This window comes from Alexandromys fortis, unplaced genomic scaffold (assembly GCF_014885135.2).
Source record: "Alexandromys fortis isolate MF-2015 unplaced genomic scaffold, M_Fortis_MF-2015_v1.1 scaffold_7, whole genome shotgun sequence".
NCBI classification, from domain to species: domain Eukaryota; kingdom Metazoa; phylum Chordata; class Mammalia; order Rodentia; family Cricetidae; genus Alexandromys; species Alexandromys fortis.
This window is the reverse complement of record NW_026067920.1, coordinates 3647243-3665378: the sequence shown is the minus strand read 5'-3', so window position 1 is coordinate 3665378 and position 18136 is coordinate 3647243. Positions and strand designations below refer to the sequence as shown.

The 18136-nt window shown below is 41.1% G+C and overlaps 1 protein-coding gene across 3 annotated transcripts in view; it reads left to right on the top strand.

Annotated features, from left to right (window-relative positions):
- Positions 1–18136, top strand: part of Htt (huntingtin) — a 146220-nt gene that overhangs the window by 49493 nt on the left and 78591 nt on the right. For all 3 annotated transcript variants that reach the window (XM_050140892.1, XM_050140891.1, XM_050140893.1), the window contains 14 exons: positions 2585–2711; positions 2939–3057; positions 4112–4223; positions 4416–4553; positions 5289–5447; positions 5694–5791; positions 7187–7326; positions 9418–9481; positions 9918–10018; positions 10394–10540; positions 11596–11716; positions 13098–13174; positions 14335–14486; positions 15496–15698. In XM_050140892.1, coding sequence (XP_049996849.1) covers positions 2585–2711; positions 2939–3057; positions 4112–4223; positions 4416–4553; positions 5289–5447; positions 5694–5791; positions 7187–7326; positions 9418–9481; positions 9918–10018; positions 10394–10540; positions 11596–11716; positions 13098–13174; positions 14335–14486; positions 15496–15698 — 1758 coding nt within the window. The remainder of the gene's footprint in view (positions 1–2584; positions 2712–2938; positions 3058–4111; positions 4224–4415; positions 4554–5288; positions 5448–5693; positions 5792–7186; positions 7327–9417; positions 9482–9917; positions 10019–10393; positions 10541–11595; positions 11717–13097; positions 13175–14334; positions 14487–15495; positions 15699–18136) is intronic.

Below are 18136 nucleotides of genomic sequence, written 5' to 3'. Positions count from 1 at the left end.
TTGGTTTAGCTAGTTGGGAAATGAGATTGCAGGACCTATCTCTACCCATCCCTGACCCTGGTGCTGAGGTTTATTGGCCTGTGCAACCATGTGTGGATTTTGACATGTGTTCTAGGGGTTTTGAATTCAGTCCTCATGCTTGCAAAACAAGCACTCTTAGCCACTGAGCTATCTCCCCAGCCCCAGTGCACCTTACTTTTTGAGACAGGGTTCATACTGAACCCAAAGATTACCTTTTTGGCTAGACTAGTTGGTCAGCAAACTTCTGGTACCCACTTCATCCTAACCCCCAGAGCTGGGGTGATAGATGCACGCTGTTACACCTGGTTTTACTTAGGTGATAGGGATCTGAACTCAGGTCTTCATGCTTGAACAGTGAACATTTTGCCCACTGAGCCATATCCCCAGCAGCAGTTGCTCAGTTTTCAGGTAAATTACACAGAAGTGTCAAGTAGATAAGAAACATTTTGCAATATGGAATTGTTGACACAGAAATACAGCTCTCATCTCAAAGGGGATAAGAGTAAGTTTATTCTGAAGCCAAATATTAGTGACTGTGGCCCAAGAACACAGATTTAGGTTACTCTGGTTTCTGTGTTCCTATGTGGTGACAGTTTAGTGAAGTTTTCATAATAGAGAAAAGAAATCCATAAATGAAGATAGTCTTCAAATACAGTGGTAGTTAGACAGGTTGAAGTGAAGTGGCAAGATTTTAATAAGTGGAAACTAGGGTTCTATTTGTACATCTTAAAGGATTTCTTAAGGGTTTAAAAGGTGTTAGATCAGTTGGGAGTGGTGGCCCACACCTTTAATCTCAGTTGTATCTCCGAGTTCAAGGTCACCCTGGTCCACAAAGCAAGTTCTAGGATAGCTAGGGTTATACAGAAAAATCCTTTTTTCTTGAAAAACAACAGCAACAAAAGAAGCAAAGAAAAGATGTTAGGTCACAAACAGAAGAAGATAACAAATGACTATCAGTGGGCTGAAGATGCCGAAAGATATTTTGGCTCTAGGCTATAGTGCCCTCTTTTTTCCACATTCTTGAATGAATGAATTCTTATTGGTTCTACCTCTCTGTTCTTTTTTTTTTTTTTTTTTTTTGAGACAGGCTTTTTCTGTCGCTTTGGAGCCTATCCTGGCACTAGCTCTGTAGACCAGGCTGGTCTCGAACTCACAGAGATCTGCCTGCCTCTGCCTCCCGAGTTCTGGGATCAAAGGTGTACGCCACCATCGCCCGGCTGTCTACCTTGCTGTTCTTTCCAGGATTTTTTTTTTCACAGAATCTGCTCCAGGTTCATGACTGGACAATATGAAGTATTTATAAATTTAGTGGAGATAATCTGTTGTTATATTCTTATCTAGAAGCCTTGTCTTTGTTTTTTAACTTACTATAAAATTTGCTTATGAAGACAATTTATTTTAATTGAAAAAATTTCTGTCTCCTCCCCGCCTCCCATTTCCCTCCCCCTCCCCCCAGTCAGGGTTCCCTGCTCTGTGGGAAGTCCAAGGTCCTCCCCCCTCCATCCAGGTCTAGGAAGGTGAGCATCCAAACAGGCTAGGCTCCCACAAAGCCAGTGCATGCGCAGTAGGATCAAAACCCAGTGCCATTGTCCTTGGCTTCTCATCAGCCTACCCAGAGAATTTGAGTATGGGAGATCTGGTCCCACCCCTCATCTGCCATAAGGTAGCATGAGTGAGTGAGGTATGCTCCCACCCCCCATACTCGGCCTTTGGCAGGTGGGAGAGCTGGCCCTCCCTGAGGTCATAAGAACAGGAGAGCTATTCTGGCCCCCTCACTGGCTATAGAACTCAGGAGACTGGCCATTTCACCTCACCTGAGCAACACAATAGGGCTGGCCTTGATGGTACATGTGTGGGTGAGCTTGCCCCGAGGGTATGAAGGTAGAAGAACCAGCCTTTGCTCCTTGCTCCTTGCTATTTAGGGTGAAATAGCCAGGGTAATGCTGGAGAGCTCATGCTGGTCTTGAGGAATTGGGGAGAACTGGTGGACTGATCAATGCTGCAACCACCCGGCCTCAGAACCGGAGCTATGTGTTGGCCTACCCCAACATCCACCCCATCTATGACCTGTGGAGCCCATGAAGGGGCTGGTTCTGCAGATTCAAAGTTATAGGATCTCCAAGACACAGGGTAACAGCAGGTTGTCCTTGTCTTGTGGGGAGTCCCAATGCGGGCCCAGGATCAGAAGTGTAACAGAGACTAGAGGCCTGGAACCAGACCAATGACTCTTAGCAATGAACACTTGCAAGTAAAGATATGTGTATACTAAAGGTTATACTGTGATGCACTGTCACACTGGAGCTTCCACATCCTTCCTCCCTCCCTCCCTTCCTTTTTCCTTTCAATTTAATTTTTATTTTTTTGGGGGGGGGGTACGATGGGGAGGCAGGTTGTATGAGTAGAGGGCAGATACGAAGGGATGGGGAAATGAATGGGACCAAGATGAATGATGTGAAAGCCACAAAGAATAAATAAAAAGTTTTATAAAAATGCTCAGTTCTCTTGGTGGCTTTTCCTTCATGTTGGAGGACTTGCTCCTGATAGTCCCCCTTCATCTGCACAGGTATTAGATGGTGCTGACAGCCAGTATTTAGGCATGCAGATAGGACAGCCACAGGAGGAAGATGAGGAGGAGGCTGCGGGTGTTCTTTCCAGTGAAGTATCAGATGTTTTCAGAAACTCTTCCCTGGGTAAGTTTACTTTATATGATGGAAATGTTATCAGCCTTAGATATCTTTACTTCCAAGAGGAAATTTTTTGGTATTTTTATTTTTGAGTTGTAAATAGCAGCTGAAAATGGCAATTTAGGTTTAATTAGATCTTGATTAAAATCCTGTTCCTTCATGTTGTCTTTGTGTAAATATAAACATATTTTCATTGGAAACTTGTTACTTAATCATGATTTCTATTTTTAAAGCCCTTCAACAAGCACACTTACTGGAGAGAATGGGTCATAACAGACAACCTTCTGATAGCAGTATAGATAAGCTTATATCCAGAGATGAAGTTGCTGAAGCGAATGACCCAGAAAGCAAGGTGAGCTATATAGGCAGGAGCTTGCTTGCGTGTGAGGTGTTTGGAATTTCCCTGGTTTCTGATGTTCTCATTGTTCCTATCCCAGCTCTGGGCTTATTTCTTTGCTCTAGAAACACTGGACACTCCCAGACCTTTGTCCTTCTTTTTGCCTCTCTAGGAATACCCACAATCTTTTTTTGTTTGTTTGTTTTTTTGTTTTTGTTTTTATTTTTCGAGACAGGGTTTCTCTGTAGCTTTTTGGAGCCTGTCCCAGAACTAGCTCTTGTAGACCAGGCTGGCCTCGAACTCACAGAGATCTGCCTGCCTCTGCCTCCCGAGTGCTGGGATTAAAGGTGTGCGCCACCACTGCCCGGCTGAATACCCACATTCTTAACAGTTGCCTCGTTCTGTCTCCTCAGAATTCCCCTTGCACAGTTGTAGCCTATGCTTAGCTCTGCCTTGCCTGATAATCCTATATCATTCCTTTGAGGCTTTTGCAGAGCTTTGCAGCAATTCTTGGTTTTGTTTACTCAACTATTTAAAACATCTTTGTGTCGTTTGCTTTTCATGCACATTACTGTATTTACAATAACTTTACATTTCTTGAAGTCATGAATACATTTTTTTATTTAATCCCATCAGTCAAAATGGCATCTTTGAAAGTGCCCTCCAGTTTTTTGTTATATCCTTTTAACCTTTGGGCTTCTCTAGCTTTTTCCTTTGTCTGGTATCCTTTTGTTCATGTGTTTTGTTTTTTTGAGATAGGTTCTCACTGTATAGCCTTGACTAGCCTGGAAGTCATAGTATCTTCTACATTTCCAGTAGACACTTGTGGCTTGCCAACTGTGTTTCTTGATTGCTTGGTTTTAACACCTTCCTGTGCACCGCTCCACAGACCTAGGGTCCTGTGTTTTAGGGTTCCAGCTCTGTTTTTTTTTTTTTTTTTTTTTTTTTTTTTTTTTTTTGAGGTCAGGCATGGAGGTAGCTAAGTATAGGCATCTCTGTTTCTAGCACCCTGGTGTGGTTCATTTTGTTGACTGAACTAGTGAATCAAATGTTTACTTCTCTCTTCTAGGCTTGCCGAATCAAAGGTGACATAGGGCAGCCTAATGATGATGATTCTGCTCCTCTGGTCCATTGTGTCCGCCTGTTATCTGCTTCCTTTTTGTTAACTGGGGAAAAGAAAGGTAAGTACAGCAGAACAGCTGTAGAGTCGAGGGGGATACTTACGGGTTTAGAAGTCAATTTGTTGGGTCTGTTGGCATCTTGTTATTGGGATGAACTTTACTTTCCATTAGTTGGTGAGAAAGGGAGGAAATGAGAGGGATGGGTTTTGTTTCTTGGAAAAGGTTAAAGGGGTCTGGGTGGTTCCTTTGCAGCACTGGTTCCAGACAGAGATGTGAGGGTCAGTGTGAAGGCCCTGGCCCTCAGCTGTATTGGTGCAGCCGTGGCCCTTCATCCAGAATCTTTCTTCGGCAAACTGTATAAAGTACCTCTTGACACCATGGAAAGTGCTGGTATGTTGAATATTCACTTCTTCCCCTCAGGTAGTCAGTACTTAAGCTATCTCACAGTCTTGCCTGCTTTGTCATAGGACAGTGAGTGTTTCCAGTTAGCTTGGGTGTTTCATCTGTGTTGGAGCTCTCCAGATGTGCACAGGTTATGTCCTTTAGTCTCTTGACTCCCTTAGATGTTATATGTGTAGTGGAAGCACTCAAGTCATAAAAAAGAAGCTTAGGAATGTATCTATTTATATATGTCCTGGATTTCTTCTTAAATCACAAGCTGTGTTGTTAAATTACTCTGTATCACATTCACCTGGGTCAGAAATCGACATTCAGACTAAGACTGGCCAAGAAAGCACCTCACCCTGTTCCCATTGGACACAGTTGTTCTTTGAGCGAAAAGTATCTTCTACCGTCTTTATTTGTGTGACTGGACAAACCCATGTTATTGTGTTTAGAGTTAACAAATGTATACTAGATTGGTTGGTTCTAATCTTTATTTTCAAATGAAGTCTTGGAAGTTTGTCTGATAACCTGGAATCACAATCTAGAAATTCTGATGTATTGAGATGATAATTGCAGTGTGATGAATCTAGAATCTTTAAACCTCAAATATCTTTTACTACTTAGTATATTATGGTCAAATCCTTTGCAGATGTAAAATGTCCCTTTTCTGAGAATGAAGCTTTATTTGTAGTATAGATTTGTTGATGGAGAAGGTTCAGGCTGGGCCTTTTGTGTCCACAGAGGAACAGTATGTCTCTGACATCTTGAACTACATCGATCATGGAGACCCACAGGTCCGAGGAGCTACTGCCATTCTCTGTGGAACCCTCATCTACTCGATACTCAGCAGGTCTCGACTCCGTGTTGGCGACTGGCTGGGCAACATTAGAACACTGACAGGTAATGGACAATTTGTCCTGGTGAATTCTGTAAATTGTTCCCAGGTTCATGCTTCATTTTTTAATTAATTAATTAATTTAACAGTTTTTTCATTTATTTTACATAGCAACCAGTTTCCTCTCCCTCCTCTCCTCCTGTCCCCTCCCCTTTCGCATCTACCTCCTTCTCCATCCACTCCTCCTTCATCTCCATTCAGAAAGCGATCATGTTTCTATACAGACATTTTTTGTTCATTCTTCTGGTTAGGAAATACATTCTCTCTGGTGGACTGCATTCCTTTGCTGCAGAAAACTTTGAAGGATGAGTCTTCTGTTACTTGCAAGTTGGCTTGTACAGCTGTTAGGGTGAGTATAATGTTTTACATAAACTGTTCCTTGGTTTAGTGAGCTTGCCATTGATACAGTTAAATTTGGAACTAATAGGTCACATTTTCATAACATGTAAGCAATAATTTGCAGGAATCTACCACTCAGCTTTTGAAAAACATTGTCTTGTCATAATATTAAAATTTAATAAAGTTTTAGGTTTAATTATTGGAATCCTTATTTGAAGCATTCTTTTTCCTAAACAGAATGTTTAAAAATGTACCTTGCTATTATCAAATACCAAATTTGTTGAATTTTTAAAAATACTCTTTTAAGATTGTGGACTTGTTGAGCTGCAATGGTATTATGATTATTATTTAACTGGCCTTGTGTTTATGTCTTTTGTGAAAAGTGCCTTGGCTTCTCAAGTAAGAGTGAGATGGAATATTTCCTGTCAGCTGTCTAAGTTACAGTTGGCCATAGCAGAAAATTTAATCAAAGAAAATCAAAACAATAACACTGGTTAAATCTAGGGAGGAGAATATCTTCCCTTTTTAAAATTTAATAACCTCAAAGTAATGTTTTTCTGGTTCCAACTTCTTAAGATTTTATTTTTTAATGGTGTGTGTGTGTGTGTGTGTATGTGTGTGTGTGGAGAGAGAGAGAGAGAGAGAGAGAGAGAGAGAGAGAGAGAGAGAGAGAGAGAGAGATTGAGAGAATGAGCTTGGGTATGTAAGTGCAGTAGCTACAGAAGCCAGAAGAGGGCCTTGGAACTGGAATTTGGGGTGATTATGAGTCACCTGATGTTGATGCTGGGAACCAGACTCAGGTACTCTAAAAGATCAGTAAGTGCTTTTAGCCAGTGACCCATCTTTTCAGCCACCAGCTCCTCTTTTTTAAGTTAAGTTTTAGTCAGTTGTATCTTTTAAGCAAAGAGGCTATGCTGATAGCACAGATTCTATCTGGTGGGTAGACTGTGTCTGGTCTGAGTCATCCGTGTATAGGATACTTACAGGTTAATGTCTCTAGGCTCTGAGATTGCAGGGGAAATAGCGGTACAAGACCCACTTAGTTTCCTTGTTCATCAGCAAAACCCAGTAACATTCAAGATTCTCCTTGATAGAAGTCCTTATGTAGGGCCTGAGGCTCCTTTTCATCCTCTTTCTTTTAAATTGATGATTAGTGTTTCTGAGATTGTGGCTTAGGAGTCAAGTAATGGGAAGCAGGGAAAACAAAATTATGTGTAATAGGCACACTGACTATTAAACTCAAACACAGTAAGAGAAAGGTTTGTCTTGAGTACTTTTGGGAACCTGAAACTTTCTTGTTGCTGCTTACAAATAGAACAGGACAAAATAGGTACATGTATAGGAGTGCTGTCTTAAGATGAAGTATCTGATTCTGATGCCTTCTGCCTTGGGCTGGGTTTTCCAGCACTGTGTCCTGAGTCTTTGCAGTAGCAGCTACAGTGACTTGGGATTACAACTGCTCATTGATATGTTGCCTCTGAAGAACAGCTCCTACTGGTTGGTGAGGACTGAACTGCTGGAAACCCTTGCAGAGATTGACTTCAGGTAAGGGAACTAAGTTCAGATTCAGAAGTCCAAGTTAGGAACCAAAAGTCGTGAAGCCTCTGTAGTTGGCATGGCTGTTGTGTATACTGCCTATTAGCATCATTTGAGATTTAGGAAGAGAATGTGTGGTAGCTCACAGTACTTTTGGTTGAACTCTGAATTTGTAGATTTTCATATTGAAAGAAGAATAGATTTTTCTGCTTGTCTTGGCTTTCTGGATGGTAGGAATTTAAAATATATGTTTTAGTTTTATTATTTTTAATTATGCACGATCATGTATGAATTTGGGCATGTGTGTATGTTCATATGAATGCAAGTGCCTGAGAAGGCCAGAGGAATGACATCCCTTAGAGCAGAGTTAAATGGTTCTGACCCTCCTGATATGGTTGCTGAGGACTGAACTCCCGTTATTGCTGAGCCATCTTCCTAGCCCTTTTGATTTTTTTTTTGAAACCTTGTTTTAAACTTATAGAAAAGGCTATAAGGCTATGTTTTAATGTACTTACCTTTATTCTGATTTAAGAAAGATAGCTTAATAGTATTTTGTTTCAATTTAAATAAAACAGCTTGAGGGGTTAGGGAGATGGATGCTTGCTGCACAAACAGGACTTGAATTTGATTCCAGCACTCACGTGAAAGCAGATGTGGTTATCTTAGCACTGGAGAAGTGGAGATAGGTTGGGTCTCTGGCCTTGCTGGTCAGCCAGCCACCTTGCCTAGTTTAGTAGGCAAGCTTTAGGTTTAGGGAGAGAACCTGTCTAAAATACAAGGTGGTACTAAAATTTAAGAAGAAAACTCCCCCTAACCTTTAAAGCTAAAGCCCAAGTGATGACAGTGGAAGCCCAGAAGACAGTGTGGGAAGGTATCCATCCATACATTACTTACCTTCCCCTTAGACAGCCTAGATACCATAGTCTCAAGAACATTCCCGAGAGAAACAAACTTGTCCGTTCTACCATAATCTAGTTCCTCCTGACCACCAAGTCTTTCATGAAGAAGGTAGGCAACTCTGCTCACTGTAGTGTCAGACCAGAAGGCACCAGATCAAACAGACTGTAAATAACTATAACATCAATGTGGCCAAAGTCTAAACACCCTTATCAGGCCTGATGGAAAGAAGGCTTATGTTTGCCTTCTGATTATGTTGCTTTGGATGCTGCCAATAAAGTTGAGATTATATAAACTGAGTCCAGCTAGCTAATTTTAATACATATTCTAAAAACCATTAATCCCTTCCACTCCCAAACCGAAAAACCTGACAAAGTGGATGGCTTCTAAGAAATATCTGAGTGACCTCAGGAGAAACACACACTACTTACCTACCTCCTATAAATAAGAATCCCCAAAATGTAACATGTTATATCTTTCATTTCCTAAGAATACGTTTTGGTTAGAGATGTTCTCTTTTAACGGTTTCTCTTAGAAGGGAAATATATCTTTTATTATTTAGATTTGTGTGTGTGTGTTGTTACTGTTCTTTGTTTGTTTTGTTTTTGCCTGCATGTATGTGTATATACTGCATACATGCAGTGTCCATGGAGTCCAGAAAAGGGAATTGGGACTCTTGGAACTGGAGTTACAAGCAGTTGTGAACTGTCTGTTCTGGGAATTGTGAACCCTGATCCTCTGGAAGAGCAACTAGTGCCCTTAACCATGGAGTCATCTCTCCAGCTTGTTTGATTGATTTTTATAGCTACTGTAGACCCTGTGGGTTACTGTATCCCATCCGTAGAATATCTCTAAAGGATTATGTGTCTCTGCAGTTAGGACTTTGGAATGGGCACACAGCTGGTCACTTGAGTGGAAGTTGCAGTGTGTTTGTGTTTTTCCTCTCTGTGTTTGAGCTCATTCATAGAATACTTTTGAAGTAGTAGATATGTATTTTGATGTAAGGCCTGTTATCCAGTGCTCACTTACTTAGTCAGGAATTTATAGATTATAAATCAATCTATTTAAATACATTTGAGCTGCCTCTGAGAGACTTACAGGGCACTGGGGTGAGCTACTTTCATGTTTAGCTGGCTGAAGAGTGCAGGCCAGCACTGTGTTTGCTAAATGAATGACATCACTGTTGAATTGCTCTTTTGTTAGGCTGGTGAGTTTTTTGGAGGCAAAAGCAGAAAGCTTACACCGAGGGGCTCATCATTATACAGGGGTAAGCTGTTCATTTTGTGAGACTGTATGCCCTACCTTCTGGTCTCCCTAGTGGTATGACGTCTTGCTGAATGCCTGTGTTGTGTTATGTATTTAACTCTTTATGTCATGAGAGTTGTCAGTATATGGCATGAATTTAAGTCATCCCGAGTTCTTCCTGACTAGCTTTCCAGAATGCCTTCCTCATCTAGCTGGATTTGGTGGCACACGCCTTTAATCCCAGCACTGGGGAGACGGAGACAGCCAGATCTTAATCTAAATAATGAGTTTCAGACTAGCCAAAACCACATAGTGAGATCATATCTCAAAAAAAAAAAAATAACCCAAACTTTCCCATGCAAAATAACAACAGCAACAACAAAAACCCAAAAATATCTTACATAAAATTCAGTTGATTTTAGAAATTAAACTTATTTTTATTTTCTGTCTCTCTAAAGTTTTTAAAACTACAAGAACGAGTGCTTAATAATGTGGTCATTTATTTGCTTGGAGATGAAGACCCCAGGGTGCGACATGTTGCCGCAGCATCGCTAACAAGGTGTTTATCAGTATTTATCCCTTTATTCCTTGGGTTAAAATATAAAGTATGAGAATGGAAAAGGTAGATGGAATCAAAAGACTGCATAATTTCATGTTTTTGACTAATTTTAGTCCCTTTTAATTATTTGAAATGTACTTACTAAAGTTATAATTTGAAACAGAAATGTACTAGCCTTCTATTGTTTTCTTTGTCAAAATTTGGAGTTTAGAGACCAGCACTAAGAAGTCTTGCCTATTTCTGCCTCCTAGGTGTAATCACTGTCCACAGCTCTGGCTGCTGTGGTGGGCATAGGTTGGGTTAGCCATGTGGGAAAAGGTATGGTGTTGTGAATTTCATGGACCTTCTGTATAGATCAGCTTTCCTTTCACGCAGGCTTGTCCCAAAGCTGTTCTATAAATGTGACCAAGGACAGGCTGATCCAGTAGTGGCTGTAGCAAGAGATCAAAGCAGTGTTTACCTGAAACTCCTCATGCACGAGACGCAGCCACCATCACACTTCTCTGTCAGCACCATAACCAGGTACATTGACCATAGCATCTTGACTTGTCAGCAAAGTGTGCCTCTCCTGGTGCCTGTTTTCCTGTTCTCTTTTCTTAAAATCATACACAGCCTTTGGAGGAAGAGGCTATCGTTCATTAACAGGATAGTTATTTGATATCAGTATTTGCCACGGCCCCCTGTGGTTAAGTCTAACCGTAGTCACATACAGTGATGTCCTCAGTCTTGCAATGAGTTCATAAACTTCCTCATACTGACAGTTGTTTTTTGTTGTTGTTGTAAATGTCACATGCCATCTGAAAACTTGTCCATAGAAAATGTTCACTTTTTTAGTGTCCCTGCTAATGCATGGGTGGTCTGATAGCAAGGGTCAGACTACATCATGCAGTGATGACTCCCAGGCCGATATTGCTAGAGCATGGGCAGGGTCCGTTGGCCCCATAACCTACCTGCTGGGTAGGTTGGCAGATCGGGAAAGCTCCATTGAATGTGCAGGTTTCATCAGAAAACTAGTTTGCAAAGAAGATCGCAGTAGCAGTAAGATGTGCTTGGAACTCTTGCCTTTTACATTCTTTTTTCAGACTGGATTTACAGGATACCTTTCTTTTTGCTGATTTGAAACAACAAACAAACAAAAAACAAAAACTTGACCAAATGACTTCCAATCTCACATGGTAATTTGATAATTTCTTTTTTTCTGACTTGTTACTCAGCTTATCAAATTTTAAAGTCATTATTTCTAAATGACTATCATTTTTTTCTCATGGAAAAACCAACTTGAAAATAAAAAAATCAAAATACAACTAATCAAACAAACAATTAGCAGAACACTATAAGAAAATGTGGTGCATCTGGTGAGGGAGAAGTCAGGCCTTTTTTAAAAAAGTGATAAACTTAGTCCAGTCTTTTTGGGAGGACCTTTTACACGTTAAGTGAGTTCTCTGCTTACTGAGCCGCATTCCAGCCTCATTGTCAGCCTGTATTTTACTTTAGAGTAGTTGCTTTACCTACTTCTGGAAAAAAGTTTAATCATAAACGTTTAGATGTCATTTGATTCTCTGTATTTTTCTTACTAGAATCTATAGAGGTTATAGTTTACTACCAAGCATAACAGATGTCACTATGGAAAACAACCTCTCAAGAGTTGTTGCTGCAGTTTCTCATGGACTCATTACATCCACCACACGGGCACTCACAGTAAGTCTCCTGTTTGGGCTTGGGGAGACTGCCTAGCATGCCTTTTATGGCCAAAGTAGGACAGTTCTGTGTGAGGGTCCTTTTCCTGGGGTGCTTGAGAAGGAAATTTCCTCTTTTCAGCAGACTCTCAAATAATCCATACTCATTGTAAACTAACTCATCCCTACCTAAAGAGTCATCAGATAGAAACTCTAAAACAGGTCATGTGGGTATGTCAGCAGGTAAAGGCCTTTTAAGGCCTTTGGTTCTGAGCCTGATGCCCCTAGGACACACACAGTGAAGGGAGAAAATGGACTCCCCAAAGTCCTCTGACCTCTGTATGTGCATGTGGCATAGGTGTACATGTTCTATCCCCCAAATAGAAATTTAAGAATTTAAAAACACCACAATCTGAATTAGTAATGTACCAGAAGTTTAGAATGCCTCTGGTATAATTGACTCTGACTTGGTAACTTATACTAGACGAGTAGATTCGAAATGCCAACTAAGTTTTTGTTTTAAGTCATGATGAAACTGGAAAAGAACTAATAGCTAAGGATCTAAGAATTATTACATTCCAGTTACAATAAATACTAACATAGTAATATGTTAGACACATGTTGACATGCTGCTTTGGAGAATTTAATGATATGGCAAGATATTACCTGAGTTTTAGTACTGAATGAGAAAGGTAAAATATAAAACTCTTGGCAGTGTAGTTTGATACCAGGTTAGAAAAGTAACAATCATATATGTACAGTCTTTACAAACTCAGATAAAGGACAAGCAGGGAATTGCCAAGATGAGTTTTCAGGATTGTGGTTAACTTTCATTTTCTTACTTGTAATTTTCAATTACTGATAAGTTTTTTTTTAAAAAAAAATAATCAAGTGTGACTTTTATAATCAGAAAGCAGAATATACAGAAGTAATGGTTCCTTTTCATTTATATGACTTGGACAATATAAAGTTGAGATTCAGCCATCTTGCTAAATAAATGCTTTTCAAACCTAAATTTGTTTAGGATATCATAAACTTCATTTTAATTGTGATCTGTACATATCAAGCACTTCTCTGCTCTGGAGATTTATATTAGTCAGCTTGAGCTGAAGTCTTGAGGGAGAAAGGGAGAAACTTCCAGGGAGACTTTGAGTGTAGGACAATTGGAGTTCCTGGCAGTAGCTGCTAGCTGCCCTTTCTTAGGTTATAACACTAGTTTTACTAATAGGTGTGTCTAGCTTTGTTGTTTAAAGCATGTCTGTGTGCAGTGGTGGGATAGCTATCCTGTAGTTACTTACAGATCTAGTTTTCATTTCATTTTGTTTGAGTATAGGTCTGAGAGGTTAAGTTCAGTATGTCTTTGGTGGTGTTTGCTGTGACTTTTCCATTCCTTTCTCCTGCAGTTTGGATGTTGTGAAGCCTTGTGTCTTCTTTCAGCAGCCTTTCCAGTTTGCAGTTGGAGCTTAGGTTGGCATTGTGGGTATGTATGTTCCTCAGCGTACAGTCAACCACCCATACAGCACAGACACAGCTGCTAGCACCCCTCCTCTTTTTTCTACTCCCCTTCCGTTCCTCCCCTCCCCTACTTTCCTATACCCCCCCTTTCTTTCCCCTCCCCTTCCTTTTTTTCCTTTTATGTTGGATCTGTTTGGCTTTTGTTTGAAAAATATACGATGGAATACATGTTTCTGTTGTATGAGGTATGTGAAACAAGTGAAGGAACTGTTGGGGACAATGTAGCAGTTGTGACTCTAATGACTATAAGGTGCTTGTGAGCATGTTTTGGGTTTGAGGGTGGGATCTGTGAATTCATTTAAGGAATTTTCATATGCAGGTAAAAACTCCTAATTAATTTGGTTCATTCAAAAATTACTAGGTAATAAAAGTCAGTTATGTCTTAGCATCCAGAATTGTGATGAAGGGTGTGCTTTAGGAAGTAGTGTACTTCTTCTGTTTCCCTACAAAAGAATTTCCCCAATATGTCACCAACTACCAGCTGGGAATCATTTAGACTTTTCTCAGCACTAATGAGTAAGCCTTCATTTGTAGGCTGACAACTGAGAAACTTTGGTGTTTCCCGTCACATCTGGAAGGAAGTCTGCATACTTCTTCTGAGTGTCAGTATGTAACAAATTAACAGTTGCTTGAAGTGATTGCTTTATGACTTAGAGTGATTACTTCTGTTCTTTTCATGAATCCTGACTGAAAAATTACAGGTTCCAGTCGTAGGTCCTGCAGTAGACTTGACTTTTGAGCACTTTTGACATTGGAGTACAATCTGCTAAGTCAGAAAGTTAAATCTTATCAGAATAAACATTCTAGTTCTCTTGAAGAAATCAACTGCATGATTTCATTTCTCAAGTGACTTATGGAGTCCTGATATACAGGAATCTCAGCACTTGGTAAGCAAAGCAGGATGATTGACACACTTTTCAGACCAGTGTAGGCTACATAGTGTGTTCCAGGCCATAGGGACTACACAAATGAGAGTGAGACCTGGTCTTAAGAAACCCCAAACACATCAACAAACAAAGTAAAAAGGTAAAATGGATGTCTCATGAATTTTTTTCATGGGGACATTAGAGAGTAAGATTAAATGCTTGGAAATTCGTGTTTGACTTTGGAAATGTCTACTTCCAGAGTGCCCCCACTGAGTGCCTCTGATGAGTCCAGGAAGAGCTGCACTGTTGGGATGGCTTCCATGATTCTCACCCTGCTTTCATCAGCTTGGTTCCCATTGGATCTCTCAGCCCATCAGGATGCCTTGATTTTGGCTGGAAACTTGCTTGCGGGTACTGGTAACAAGTGGGGATGGGTTCTCAGACTTAGTTGTGATTTGCTTGTGAGGGGTACACAGATTATAAGAATGTAAGAGTTATTTGGGGGATGGCTTAATCCAGACTTTAGACGTCTGTTTATGTGGATATATATGAGGGGAGTTGTTAAGTGCTGAGTATTTCTAGAGTAGACTAGCACCTCAATTTTACTGTGGGTGAACTGATTTGAGTTTTGTTCTGAGTGCCTTGTGCCAGGCAGTGGCTTGGCCCAGGGACTATAACAGAAGAGCTGTATTCTCCAGGTAGTATAGATCATCTGGGGATACATGCAGACACGCACAGAAACAGCAGAACAACTATATACACTCTCCTTTGGTCAGATTTATAGGCAGATAGAAAAATATCAGGTGAAGTATTGCATATGTAAAGATTTGGAGAACTAAAAGGTTATATAATATTGAAGGAATATAAGTTACTGTGGATATCACATGAGGACAGGGATAAGAATGGAGAATTGTGGCCTGCCAGGTCAGAAACCATTGAATCTACTTGGGAGTAAAGTTCCAGTTCCCACTGAGAAATAATTGACCTGTCCTGTTTGTCATTGGTGTGTTTTATGGAAGGAACTACGTGGATTTGTGTTCTAGAAAAATCTCTCAACTGACCTGAGTTTGGGTTGGAATTTGTAGGTCCAGGGTGTTCATGTTGAAGTTCTGGCAAAAGACTGAACCATGAGTGCAGTTTAGGAAGTAGAGAAAGGGGATGGAGAGAGCATAATGGAGGCAGCATCTTCAGACCTGATCTCCAGCTGTACAGCAGTGAGAATCATACCCACAGCTGGAGACTAGTGGTGATGGTTTTGGAAAATTGCAGTTTGGGGTGCAAATAGCACTTAGTTTAAGACATCTGTTTAGATACAGAGCTCCATTTGTGTGTTAGCATAGATCAGTATGAGAAACTTAGGCCACAACTGTTTCCCATCTCACACATTGGAGGTGGAGTAATGTGTGTCCCTGTGTCACAGCCAGTGCCCCCAGGTCTCTGAGAAGTTCATGGGCCTGTGAAGAAGAAGCCAATTCAGCATCTACCAGACAGGAGGAAGTTTGGCCTGCTCTGGGTGACCGGACACTGGTGCCCATGGTAGAACAGCTTTTCTCCCACCTGCTGAAAGTGATCAATATCTGTGCTCACGTCTTGGATGATGTGACTCCTGGACCAGCAATCAAGGTAACTTTTTCCTGGGAGGCAGCCATTATCATCTGTCTAATGACTGGGCTTCCTGAATATCCACGTTAGCAGAATGTTTCTTATTTCTTGCTATAAGTAAAGAAAACAGTGTATTCAGACATTGTATGTAACATAAAAATGTATTTAGTACTCTTTTTTTGGTTTCAGCCATAAAACTCAGAAATGATATTCTCCCTTAATCTCCTGGTTTCCTTCACTGCTTTCTCTTCCTCATCAGTGTACCAGCCTCCTTCTTTCTGCTCGGGCTCTGACTTTTGTATCGAGATCTTTGGGCCTTTCTGGCAGGACTGTGTTCCTCCACTTGAGCCATCCATTCTGTAAATCCACTCCATCTGGTTTCTGATACCACCTTTCAGAGTACGTCCTGCCATGGTCATTCATTTCAGTTTTATAAGGACTTCCTGTTCTTCTCTGGGCTACTTTATACCCCGAGTGATATATGGCTTCTTGTATTTCTTCCAGCATCCTGCACTGTCTGGTTCAGTTTTTCCTGTCCTATATTAAAGGTGCCCTCCTGTGGATCATTCACTTTCTTTCTACTCTGTGGGGTTCTCTGCCATAGAGGGAATTCTCCATGTCCACACCAGCCAGAGCATTAGTCACTGACCACATGTGACACTGTGTTCTTGAAATGTGGCTCGTGTGTCTTGAGAACTGAACTCACTAAATTGCCTTATTGCTGATGTGCCCATTTTCAGGGGCTTCAGCTGTGCTGAGTTGCAGTTCGGTGTGCCTGCTCTCCTGGTGATGCTTCTGTGAGACTGACTCCAGTGTGTCAGACTCTTTAGCCAGTCTGGCCGTCTTATCTTCTTCCCTCTTCGTACCTACTCTCTCCCCTCACTTTGTACTTTGTCATGACAGAAACAGGAGCCACCAAAGCTTTATTTAAGTCACTATCCTTTGCTTTTCCTGTTAAATACTTTGTTTAAAAATCTACATAAGGCTGGGTGCATTTAATTCCAGTATTTAGGAGAAGCAGGTGGATCTGAGTCTGAGGCCAGGCTTATCTACAGATCAAGTTGTAGGACAGCCAGGGCCACACAGAGAAAATCCCCGCCTTGAAAAACCAAACCAAACAAACAAACAAAAACAACGTAAGTACATCTACACGTACAGATACATAAACATCCCTTTGACATTAGGTACATGTTCATTATACACACCTACTCTTTTCTGGGTTATGGTATAAACTGGTGCATCTCATTTAAAATACTACACTGGTCTGTTTATAGAAATTATATTATTGAGATAATTCACATTCTATAAAATTCAAGTGTACAATTCAGTTTTTTAAAAAAAGATTTATTTATTATATATACAGTATTTTGCCTGCATGGTCACCTTCACACCAGAAGAGGGCACCAGATCTCATTACAGGTGGTTGTGAGCCACTATGTGGTTTCTGGAAATTGAACTCAGGACCTCTAGAAGAGCAGCCAGTGCTCTTAACCACTGAGCCATCTCTCCAGCCCCTCAGTTTTATTTTTTGAGCCTGGCTCTTACTCTGTAGACCAACTGTCCTGTAACTTACTATGTATCCCAGACTGGCCTCTGACTCATGGTGAGTCTCTGAACTCAGCCCCCCAGTGCTAGGATTCCAATGAGTCACCACATGATTTGTTTTTTTTTTAATCATGCCACGGAGTTGTATGGCCATCACTATAGTCACCTGTAGGTGACTCCAAAATCCTGCTGTGCCCCTGGCTCTGGACAACCATTACTCTGCTTCTCCTGGACTGTCCTGCTGATTGATGGTCTCGTTACCCTTGGTGGCTTTGTAACAGGTTTTTTCCACCAAGAGGTTCTTCAGTGTGATAGTCTCTCACCTGCCCTCTGCAGCCTTCCTGCCTCCTTCTATGCACTGTTTGACTACAGCCATTTGTAGAAGGGAGCTGGCGGGCTGCGTTCCTGCCACCCAGCTCCCGGCCGCCTGACTAGTTTATGCCCCAAAATAACGACACACAAACTGTATTCATATAAACACTGCTTGGCCCATTTCTATTAATGTGTGTAGCACCACGAGGTGCTCTTACCAGGAAGATTCCATCCTGGGTTGGAGCTTCATCACGTCTGCCCCGGAGAGCAGTGGCATGGCGTCTGCGCTCACTTCCTTTTCCTCCTAGCATTCTGTTCTGTTTACTCCACCCACCTATGTTCTAACCTATCAGGCCAAGCAGTTTCTTTATTAACCAATGAAAGCAACTGATATATGACACTCCCACATCAGCCATTTGTCCTGATATTTTGGTAACTATTTATTTCTCACCATTCTAATAGCTGCAAACTCTTAAGGTCAAGGCACTGACAGATTTGATCCTTGGTAAAGACTGGGTTTCTCCTGGTAGATGGGGTAAAGGAACTCCTGGATTCTCTTTTCATAGGATCGGATCCTGCCATCATGACTTCATCTCACTGAA